Source organism: Pygoscelis adeliae, unplaced genomic scaffold, assembly GCF_000699105.1.
Source record: "Pygoscelis adeliae isolate BGI_AS28 unplaced genomic scaffold, ASM69910v1 Scaffold148, whole genome shotgun sequence".
NCBI classification, from domain to species: domain Eukaryota; kingdom Metazoa; phylum Chordata; class Aves; order Sphenisciformes; family Spheniscidae; genus Pygoscelis; species Pygoscelis adeliae.
This window is the reverse complement of record NW_008825258.1, coordinates 1,877,924-1,890,435: the sequence shown is the minus strand read 5'-3', so window position 1 is coordinate 1,890,435 and position 12,512 is coordinate 1,877,924. Positions and strand designations below refer to the sequence as shown.

Below are 12,512 nucleotides of genomic sequence, written 5' to 3'. Positions count from 1 at the left end.
CGATCTTCAGATTCTCTTTTTTAGTCCAAAAAATGTCCTGCGGAATATTTGCAAAGCACTTATAGGATCACCGTCCCTTTACTAATGCTGGTAGTTAATACAATATGCAATGTAACAGTAAATCATTTTCTTATTATTGAAACTGAAGGCCAAAACTTGATCTTAAGTATACCTCTGTAAATCCAGAACGACTCCAGCGCCTTCCAAAGAGTTTCTTGGGATTTGCACATACGTAAACAAGACTGTAATTTGGCACTGTGTTTGAAACCAGAGATCAATAAAAAGTATAGATTAATTCCTGGTTTTAAACTGTTTAATTATAACAATAGCTTTCTTATCAAGCAGTATTCATCTCACGAAGTGCAATCATCCCTACACAGCAAGTGCTGAGAAACTGTTGTTCATTTGCTTGAGTGCTGCTGCCTTTTCTAACTGCAATGTTACATCAAACCGTTCAGTAGTGACGAGTCAGGAAGGCAAACAGCACCTATACGAAGAAAGGGAGAGAAAAAACTTAAAGCCCATCCTACTTTAAAGAGGAGTGACAGAGTGGAGAGTCAAGAGACAGATTGCTGACAAGTATGAAGGAAAGGAACCACCTGTAAAATGATGGGAAGGAGTCTGGAAATGAAGAGAGGATGGACACTGCGATGGGAGGATGGGGGGGGTGGGAGGGTGGTGGAAGACACAAGGTCTTAAGCAAAGAGAGAACTATTTTTCCAACAACACGTGCCCATGAGACTGTGAGGAGATTCTCATTCAATTAAATGAGATTGCAATCACACATTCCTCCACTCCTATTATCCCTGGTTGCACCTCGGTCACTCTATTTTACTCTTTGAAGCAGAATTTAGTGGGAAACTGGTATTTCTTCCATTATAGACAAATTTATTTCTGTTAATCTAGGACAAAAGTCTTGCTGATATAAAAGAAATCACTATTGTCAGCATTACTAAAGCTCTCTTTTGTGAATGTTTCACTGCAACATTTTCTCAATTTCTCTTATTTTTTTCCTTTTTTTTTTTTCTTTCTTTCTTCATAGTATCTCTGTTGCAGTTCAGAAGGGAGAGAAGCTGAGGTGACACTTTTATTGCTGTCCAACACCATAAAAATTCCAGCTAGAGAAGCCAACCGGTGCAGAGACTTGCAGGGTCCAAGCCAAGCAAAGCAGAACGATTCTTCCCTTTGCCTACCAGTGACTGCCATCTAGAGTCAGAGTACACCGCCTCACATGAAACACAGTATTAGTAACAAGAAGGAGAAAAATGTTAGAGCGATGAGGGAAATGTTAATCCCATTCAGAAAAACCAAGAACTCACATTCTAGAAAGTTACAACTAACTTCAAAAATTAAATTATTTGGGTTTTTCTTCTTAACATACCTTCTGACTAACGAGCATTTGGCGCACGTCTCCCTGCTCTTCTTTGGAAACTGCAATTGAATTTTGTTACAAACACCTCAGTTGTACATGTGGGGAAATATATATATAAAATAGCACTATACTGCTTTTCAAGTAAATCCTGTGTTTCAGATTGTTTGCTAAGAAACATACTAGGCCATGCTAAGAAACTGAATACAAAATTTCATCGTTAGCTGAAGATGCAAGTCTCCTTTCAAAGACTACCTGTGTAAAAATGCTGACAAAGCTTTAACATTAATGACATTAGTGATACTAATGAGATTAAAAATGTCTTTCTAGTGGCATGAAACTTAATTTAAAAACCTTAACATTTCATTTTAAGAAATACATTCATAATGACCCAAATATACTAGTGGCTTAAATGTCTACAAAAGCCCACCCAAGCCAACACCACTTCTTACACACTGTAAATTCGACACATATTTATATATTATATTAATTCACGGCTGTTTATTATACTATATACAAATCATATCTTTTTCTAACTACTTCTACTTATGTAGCTATTAATAGGGCACTCAATACTCAAGCATTAATCAAACAACACCTAGATACTCTTTAACTGAATAAAAGGAAGGATTTTTTTGTTATTATTTACCTGGAGAATATAATAATTTGCATTTTAACATATTCCCGGTACCAGTTACCCTCTCTGCAAACCATACACAGATATGAAGCCACGGCTGAGTAAGTAAGTGCTAGCATACTCTTTAGCTAGTAAAATCATTTATTAGCTATGGCTAATAATGTCTTATGAAGAAATCAGTTCTCCAGTTTCCTCACTCTTCTGCTGATGGTCAAGAAGACTGGTAATGAAGCATTATAAAAACACAAGATTTCTTCTCACGTTTATCGCTGCAATAGATACAAAACCTCCAGGTCACACAGTACACCTCCTCTTACTGCTAGTCCCACTAAGAAATTAATTTTTCCTGAGGGGATGCACATTCACAGATAAAACGAAATTAAGCGGGATTACAAAGCTTGCTGTTGAACATGGCTACCTACGTATGAACCAAATGTGAAGTTCTAGTCTATTGAAATCAACAATTTCTACCTCGTGCGTGCATGCAGTCAGCTGGAACAATTGCTCATTCAGATCCACACTCAGGCCACGCTTCTTCCCCACAAGCCACTCCACGTATCCTCTTAGTTTTTCCAAGTAGAATAACAATTCTATAACTGGCCTGGATGCAACATTACAGCAGAGAAGAGTACTATTTAAACAGGAGGACAGGTACTCGCTATAGCATTGTCCTGGAGGATGACATGCAAGAATCACCCCCCAAAAAACCAAACCCATTGAAAAACATAACCTTTACTTGACAACTACCATAGCCTTTCTTACAGATATAACAAATTCCAGTTGAAATAGAACTGCTACACAGGTCACAGAGGTGGAAAATAGGTTTCAGCGTGTATCAGTCCTGTACTCTGATCTTATTAAAATTCGTGCAACGTGTAGTTAGAGGTCTGTTAACCAGGGATGGAAGGAACCTCCAAAGGTCAGAGAGTCCATCACTCAGCCCCAGAGCATGATAACTAAACTATCTGGTGGGAACAACACAGGTAATCAAACCTGTTCTTAAAGACCTCAGGCAATGGAAGCACCATTGTCCCTGCAGGTGATTATTCCAACGTTTCAATACTTCCACTAGAAAACTGTTTGTCCTTGCTGAATCTTCATTGCTGCAATTTGATCTATTTCTTTCCCCACCTGTGCCCCGACTTTGCAACGCTCTTCAATAGATGAGTCTTCTCACTCTCTCAGTCCCCTCTTACTTAAGGAATTGCCTTCATTTGGCACTTGTTTATGCATCATGTTTTTCAGATCTTTAAGCAATTTCATGGACATCTCCACACTTCCTCTTTCCTAATTTCATTCAATACAGACCCTGTTGTCCTGCCTGTGTGCAGTTAATTACTACTTTATTTCAAAACTAAAGGAGACTGAGCAGTCTGATTTTCAGAAACGCAGGATCCTTAATAATGTACGCATTTTTTTATCTAACAAAGTTTAGGAAGCTCAGCTGGAACACAGTAGGCACTCCTTCCATACATAGTGTTTTGTACTTATAAATAAACCAAGCAAAAGTGTATGTGATATTCCTATCACTTTAAAAATCCAAGTCACATTCCTGGGATAATAAAATGTCACTATTATGGTGTGAGCACAAATATAAAAAGGAGGTTGGCCCCATTGCCCTGCAGCAAAACTATGCACTTTCCTGTTGCTATCAGAGATGGTGCACAAAGAAGAGCTGGTGAAGAACTAGAAACACAGAAGAATAGTCGCCAAATGGCAAGAAAAATAAAAAGTCAAAAATTAATCTGAAAGCATCACAGTAAATCTTCGCAAAATGCAACCACATAAAAGTGAGTTTTTTCTTTTACATATCCTCCAGTATTATATTTATGTGCATAAACTCTCAATAGTTATATTTTCTATTTTTGAAGTATTTGTATTTCTAAAGCAATTTTTACTCTTAAGCTTTAAACTCTCTGATAACAACAGACAACTATATCACAGTCTCAGCATTCCTCTGGATGAAGACACTTGCCTGGGAAGATCTTTGACTTGACATCAGATGAGTTTTGGCAAAAGAGATCATGGAATTTCCCATGACTCTCTCCTCCTTTCTCAACAAAAAGGATAATGGAGCCTAGCAAAGCCTGGACCCTGCTGACAACTGGATTAGCAGAAATCAGTCTTCTTTAACTACAGTGACACATAGTTAAGGTAACATTTTCCTATTTCTATAGCTTTGTAAAAACAAATTCACATTTTGACGTGAATTACTGTAATACTTTTCTCGACCACAACAAACAGCCCTGTACCTTACCCATACCTACTAGAAGCTGTCTTGTGCTAGGGCTACCCGTTACTTATTTCTCCCCAAGTAATGACAGTACTGCAGCTGCTTAAAAGACACCACCTGCACAGAAGCCAACAGAGAACAACCGCTTATTTAAAGATGACTATACTTGCGGAATAATTTTAAGAGGCCTCTTTGAGGGAATAGCACATTCTCATAGCATCCATCTCCACAGAAGAGCATCAAGGAGAACCACCACCAGAAAAAAAGATAAAGAATAGCAATTATACTCACTGATACAAGCAGAAAGAGAAGAAAATGTAGGTTGCAAAACGGCTGTCTTAGGGTTGTAACTCTCTGCCAAATTTAGTAGGCCAGTCCTAGAAAGACACGATGGGGAACAGACCCTATAAAGAGGCAATTACAAATAAAGAAGATGCGATAAGAATAATCCAGTCATTAGGAAACTCGTTACCTGTATCATCATCATATTACAAGTCTACGCCAACATTTGAGAGGACCAGTAAAGTTCAAAATCCGTTCAAGAGCTTGCTAGACCAGGACAGATTTCTTTAACATATACATTTGAAAATAGCAGCTCTTGAACTATTTCCTTCCACTTGTTTGATGACATAAACTACAGTTACAGTCAGCTGCTCCTGTTTGTGCAAGTCTTTCACGTAACAACAGGAAAGAAAAGCTTTACTAGAAAACCTGACTGTAAATATCCTCCTATTCCAATCCCAGCAAAGTCACTGCAGTTCAAGTGCAATTTAGGTACTTTTAAAATGAAATTTCAAATTCATGACATTTAAAAAAAAATTCCCATATGTTTTATTTTAATACACATGTGCACAATTCTAGTTCAGGGTATGTTATTATTCAACACCATCCTAACTTTACATATATATATATACACACACACCCCAAAAACCACAAGCAGATCTCAAAAATGAAAAAACCCCAACCCATAACTGCCAAAGCGACACTGGAATGAAACTGAAGCGAAAATATTTACAATGACCAACTAAATCACAGGTGCATACTTGTAGTTATTATTAGCATGGCTTTGTTTTACTCTCACCTCTTACAAGCCAATCTTTATTCATTTAAGTTATAAAATCCAATTTATCTGTCTTGCCTCTTTTATTAGTTCAATTCTCTCCATGTATAATCAACATTTACATTTTTATTCAAATAAAGGCAAAAGGCATAGGACCAAAAAGAACTCCTTGTGGTTTTCAAACATTCTGCACTGACGTTTTGCAAAAGAAAAAACAACAAGCAAACCTGAATGCTTGTTTATACCAAGTCTCTACTAAAAGATTAGTATAAGAAAAGCTACCTTGGGAGTTTTGTAAATACTATTAAGAGAAATAACATTTCATGCTTAATGTTCTGGGCACACATATAACCACTTTCATATCTCAACTGAAAATCTACATGTATATATAAATACATACGTATATACACACACTTTATCTATAATGTATTTTGTTTCCATTTTCTCTTTTTCCCAATGTTTGACATTAATTTTTCTATGTACCTTTTGCAACCCACCAAAACAGTTTATGAAGCAGATAATTTTATTCCACAACTTGTTTTCTTCTGTTTACCTATACTTTTCAAGTCCAAATTCTATTCCTGCTTGTACATAAAATTTGGAAATTAACAGGAAGGCACTCACACATCTTTGAACAGAATCTGATCTTCAGTTCAAATGTAACCTTTGCCACAGTTGCATGTTTTTCTCTTGCACTTCTGAAACTACCGGTTTGCTTTTATGGATTATTTCCTTAAATGCCTTAGTCCTCAGTCATCTAATATCTCTGTGTTGGGCTATACAGTCGTGTTCAGCCTTTCTGACAGCAACACCACCTCATACTAGTCAACAGCCTGGTGATCACAAAATTCACTCTGATGGAAAAAATTATGGGCATTAATCCCCTCAGGAAGGAGGATAGCTTGGTTGAAGTGTCCCACACATGTGGTGAGCAGTCTAGCGGATAACAGCCCTGCTAATGACGAAAAGGGAACCAGAACCATTGCCACCTCCTGGGTTTTGAAAGCAAAGTTTGACCTTTGCTCCCTTTTTGAAAGAAAGGGCTTATGATACTAATTTCAAGAGAGCGTGAATCCAAAATGCTCCCTAGAGAAAGGTGCTTAGCCCTGGATATAGGCAGGATTTAAGCACATTCCTACTTCAGCTACCGAGTAGAAAATGTGCAGATTCATCATCTCCTTCAAGCTGCTCCGGCTGGTATAATTTTAATGAAACACCAGCAAATACTAAAGCATTTGGCCCCCTCCACCTTCATGGAGACACGATCCAACTGGCCTCAGCCAGACCAACCTTCCCTTTGGTACAACCAGCTTGCGAAAGGTAAGGAAATGTCATAACCTGGATCTGCCCCTTCTGGATCTGAGAGTCTCTGCTGGAAAAGACCAGTTATCTTGTCATCATACGTCTCTTGAAATATTTGTTTAAAACATCTGCTTTGACGGCAACTGAAGCAATAGTTTAGAAGCTACATTTGGCCCACTCAGAAAAGAAAAAGAAACCGAGGAGAGTGTGCCTTCTTCCTAAGAAAGCCACAACTTCTCTTTGGGGTTTTACCCTGCTTCCAGTCACTATTGGTAGGATAACAATGGTCAGAAACAAAGTTCAGTGTCTTCATTCAACATATGACATGCTAAAACTTAAAACTGAGCAGGCATCACCAAAGCGTGCAACCATGCCTCTGATTATTTCTGTTACACTGCTCAGGCTTGTACTTCACTCAGAAATCAGGGGGTGAAAACATGCTTCAGTATATCATGTTTTATGGGAACTGTAAATTGTAGCTGTGCTTAAACACTACCCACTGACAGAGTTACTCCATTAAAAGAAAATAAACCATAAAATAATCCAAAGCAAAATATAAACCCAATTTAAAATGAGAAACGTATGTTTATCGATATAGACCTGATACTCTCTTACTTCATCTTCTGAGATAGAAGTGTTTCTTCCAACATCTCTCCATGACGTGGCCAAGCTCAAAGCCTTGTAAAATTTCTAGGTCTTCTTTTACAGATTGGGACTGCTTTTCAAAAAAAAGAAAAATAAAACAAAACAAACCCAACCAACCAACTTTCATTAAACTTTGAAAAGCTGACTCAGAAGCTGTGCAATAGCTCTGATTCAGCTTTCTTAGCCGAGTCAAAGCATTTGGCCACGTGATTCAGAAAACGCCGCTCTGAAGTCGGGGAAGAGCTGCTTTCCAAAGGAGGAAATGCTTGTTTTCCTTTGTAATCTCTGTGCAAAATTTCCTCAGTAGCACTAACAGTTATTTATTTAAACATCATACGAGTAAATATGATATTCACAACTCTCTTACTGTTCATCCAATGTTTCAAGCCACAGTTATACCAACAGAGACAAATTCTTCTTCTTAGTCAGTGTAAAACCTCATTCAACATCCACCTCTTCCTCTGAAAACTCTGGCGTGCCACCGATGATTTTCAGGGCACAATGTAAATGCTACCAAACCCATGAACTGAAGGACTGGGGAAGGAAAAATAAAAATATGCTGGTTTTTTTAATTAAAAAAAAAATAAAATAAAGAAAGCCACGCTGAAAACATCCTGGCAACAAACTAAGGAGGGTATTAGAGAACTGACTAATCCTGCTTAAAACAATTCCAAAAGAGTAAATGGCTGCTTCCTTACAAAATACACGAAACATGAAATGCCACCCTAAAATTACCTGGCAGTCATTTTAAATCACAGAATGCAGACACCGTGTGGGATCTCCGAGGCATCGCACAGGCAGCTGAAGTCTACGATTTTTAGATTAAAAGAAAAATCTAACCATCTAATCTGTCTCACAGCAGCTTCATGACACCGAGTTTCATGAGACACCCGTTAAAACACCTTGACTTTCTTGCCAAGCAGGAACCTACCAGGTCACTGGGAATAGGTATCATGACCCAATGAACCACTTCTAACTTCTGATAATTCCATTGCCTCAATTAAAGCACCTTTTGACATGCATGCAAGGCATGCTTTCATTTGCTGGGTGCATCCCTGCACCTGTAAGCTCAGTTTTCTACACTGAATACCTAAATTTCCAGTATCATGTAGTTTCAACTTGAGTTTGACAAGCTTTAATAAATTAGTGACAGATCACCTTAAAACATACAATAATTGATCTTCAAGCTTCGTAAATGTTCAGTAGGATCCAGATATGAAATGTAGAAAGCTGTTACATAATTCCCGTGAAGATATCTGAAAAAGGGCAATATCAGAATGCCACCTGTATAATCTAGATTAACCAAGAGACAGAGCCCTTACTTAGGAAGAAGTTATTTAAAAGGATTATGCAGCACTATTTTTTTTAAACGACTAAGATAAGCTTTTGTCTCATGAGAAAAGTAGTAGTAATAAAGTGTCTTTCTAATGGACAAAATATTTCCAGGATTTGTACTTTGCAAAGTGCTTCTGTCAAAAATTCTGGAATTTTACATGCTTCTTTCAGTTACAAAGTGAAAAATAAGAAATAAAAACAATCCTGTAGCCCACAGCTTGTGGTTCAACTGTTTTCTGATAGGAGCTTGGTTTTTAAAGTACGGTATTAACAGTACACTTAATCAATCTTGGTAACACAGGCAGTAGACAGCAAAATTGATTACTGTTCGGATAATAAAATGTTGCATTTTTAAATTATTGTTATTGTCACTACAGTCGCAACAAGTATTTTCACTCTCCCTTCTCTCATTATGCTGTAATTCTATGAAAATGTGCTAGCTCTGCAGAAACACAAGGGTCCATGTTAGGAAAGCTTTTTACAAGGCTAAGAACCACATTGCTTAGTATCTAAAAAAAAAAAAAAAGAAACTCTACTACTTTTTTACCCCAATCACTGGATTGAAAAATTTCGGGTTTATCTGCCAAAAGTGAATATTTTCGTATTTGCAGAACTAGACAGCCAGTGTCTACAAATTTTTACAGAACGAGATGACAAGCTCTTGAAACACTAGTTTTCAGTAAATGCTGGGGCTAAAGATGACTGCAAAGAAAATATAACACTAACATAACTTAAAATGAGAAAACAGGGTGACATCAATAGGTTAGCTTGATAGCAGTCTTGCACAAAATCATGGTATACAATCAACAAAGAAAGAAAGGATGGTGGTAAAAAGTAATGCTAAACATAGGCTTACAGAAAATAGGTCTCGCTAAATAAATTTGGTATGGCTTTCTGACAAGAATATAGGTTGGACCGGATAAAAATACCTTGTAGTTTCTGACCTGCTATACTTAGATCTCTGTAAGATTTAGTGCCACACAACAGTTTGATTTAGAAGTTATTCAACACGAAGAAAACCTGGAATCTAAAACCACCTCATAAATTATTAGGGAGGCTTAGGAAAAATATTTTAAATCCACCTCACCAACAGTTAAAGCTGTTTTCTTAGCTCTAAAAATCATAGCTCATTATAGCCTGGAATACTATAAAAAGCTTCTTCCCCTTTAACTTCTTCTGCAGTTGGAAAAAAAAGAGAGAGAGAGAGTTAAAGAAAAGGGGAGGAGGTATAAAGTCACATTAAACTTTGACTCTCATAGATTTTTTTTTCAGGAAATAAAACTTCAACATTAACAGATTTCCTCAATAAAGAAAATCTGGTGTACTTAAAAGCCATTTTTTCAGCAAAAAGAGGATACTAATGAAAAATCTGAGCCAGTTCCACACACGTTTAACATCTTGCAGTACTAAACTTACCTAGCTTATAGTTCTTGTATCCAGAGTCACCTGGAAACATTACGGAGGATCATTTAACACTTTTGACAAGGTCAGGTGTGTAACAAATTATTATGTATAAGCTGCTTTAAGGCCTTACCATATGGCACACATAAAGGAATTCAAGGAAAGAGGGAAAACGACATCACATTTAGCTTGGTTGGAAGCTTGCACACACAGGTACATATTCCAAAAGAGCTGGCACGGAGTAAGGTGCTATGCCCTGCGCAAGACGTTTTTTCTTATTGCATGAATCTCCAATGCTGATGCCTTAAGGAAGGTCCAATGCTACTCAGTATTTCTGCCAGTCAGTTGAAGGATTATATAAAAGACTGTAGCTAATAGAATCTGCACAGAATACACGAACTGGTGAAGGACAAATAAATAAGAGTAGGTCAACCCTGCTCTAGAGATCTACGTCATACATGACACTGAATTAACGGAAGAAACATGGTTGTACACAGCCCAGAGCAACACACACTCCATACATGTGAAACAAGGGTTGTTTCATACTTACAACATGAGGAACTCTACTTGGAAATGGAGCAAATCGCAGGAAGAATTCAAAGACATATTGAATATTCAAGTGCGTATAGAAACCCAGCAAGCTGGAATTGGCTTCCTGGGCAAAAACATCTCGTGGATGTTTAAAATGGCGAAAGAGAACAGGAAAGAGAACAGGCTATTACATCAATACGTAGCCTTAGTGAGATTCTTGATGATGTATTTACCAAGTTCTACTTCCCATTCTAAAAGAGAAAAGTTAATGAACATTGATGATGCCTGAAAGGCCTGTCTTGAGAAGAAAAATAATGGCTTTGTTCCCGAAATTGTTCTTATGAGCCTAAGACCCAGAACAGAGAATTTGTAAGAATCTTGTAATTAGTAACACATATGAAGACAAGAACAGCACAAAAGTCATTAAATATTATTAACTAATCATATGGACTGCTGTATTCTAAATTAATTACTCAAGGACTATCTATTTGTCATTGTGGAGAGTTTAATAAGAGTATCTGACCAACACTGGAATGATGAACAAAAAGTGAGAAAAGATTATATTGGATTAAATGACAGAAAATAACACAAAAGTATTCTAACGTGATTAAATAAATAATTGTGGATTTCCACCTACAACAGTCTTCAGTTCAATCAGCTTCTCTCTGTGGTAGAAACAGAAAGGGCTCAGAAAATGGAAAGAGCTCAGAGAAGGGCAAGAAAAATATTGTCTTGGTAAGACTGGATGCTTCAAGATGCTTAAGACTTCCAAGAGGTAATCAGTGGGTAAAGAGGGAATACCAGCAACAAACTGCACTTGTGTGCAGTTTGTGTAGACAAGTTCAGCTAGGTCGTCTTCTCACCCTTTGCCAAAACACTAGGGCTGTATCATAGTGACCAAAGATTTAAGAAAAACAAAGGCTTTTGTCAAACCAACTATATCAAATGGCAACAAATTCAGAGTTCATAAAAGTGAGGGGTTTTTAATAGCGCATGCATAGCTCATGACTTTATGGCCTGTTCTTTAGCCCAAACTTTGTATAACCGAATAGCGTTAGGTTTTCACATAAAACTGTATCACTCACAAATCACATAATAATAGATAAAAATTCCAAGAACAGAAATCGCTTATCCAGGTTTTCTATGTTGGAAACTCTTTATTCTCAAAAGTTCAGATGGAGTTTTAATGACGCTCCCTGTAATGCTTTCCCAATAGCATCTTCTGAAGAATCTGACCAGTTGCCTATTGAAGACAATGTACTGGCTTGAAACAATCTACAAATCCATAAATAGCTGTTAAATGCCATTATCCAGAACGAAAAAGCACCTCGTAATCAATCACAGCTCTAAACCCAGGAAAGCACAGATTATAGCACACACCCACTTTGTTCTTTTCTTACCCTGTTTTTCTCCGGAACCCTAAAATGGTCAATGCAAAGCGCTGAGCAGAACAAGTCCATAAGCTACTTAAGTGTCCAAACCAAAATGAAGAGGGAATATGAGGGTGTCAGGCTCTGGACACGCCTCATGCACCATGACATGTAGTACAGTAACGTTGCCAGTTTTAGCACTGCCCAAGCGTCAAAGTTGGTGGACCAAAAGCCTAAAACTGAATACTTGGTATTGGTAACACCTTAATATCTCTTTTCTCCAGACACCTCTAGCCTTTTTTTCCAGTGCCAGCTTTGTTTTTCAGCGTAGGAAGAAACAACTTTTGTTCCTATCCACTGGTGATAGCCAAACTCCCCAGGACACATATCAGAATAATGATTTTTGCACCCCATGAGCCCTGCTGCTTGTCTTCCCAGCATCGAGTGAGGATGAGCTCAAGGGTGGCCCAGGGGAGGCCAGCCCGGCTTCCCTCATGCCTGCACCACGAGCACGTCCTCCGCACCCTCGCCAGGCAGTAGGCACCACGGGGCTGGTGCTCCTGCTCCCTCCAGCCACAGGGACCAGCCAGCCACCGCGGTGGGTCCCACCACCCTCGCAGCGCCATCGC

The 12,512-nt window shown here is 38.0% G+C and overlaps 1 protein-coding gene across 1 annotated transcript in view; it reads left to right on the top strand.

Moving 5' to 3' along the window:
• Positions 1 to 6,552: 6,552 nt before the first annotated feature.
• Positions 6,553 to 12,512, top strand: part of THOC7 (THO complex 7 homolog (Drosophila)) — an 18,311-nt gene continuing 12,351 nt past the window's right edge. The window contains exon 1 of the mRNA XM_009329500.1: positions 6,553 to 6,619. Coding sequence (XP_009327775.1) covers positions 6,553 to 6,619 — 67 coding nt within the window. The remainder of the gene's footprint in view (positions 6,620 to 12,512) is intronic.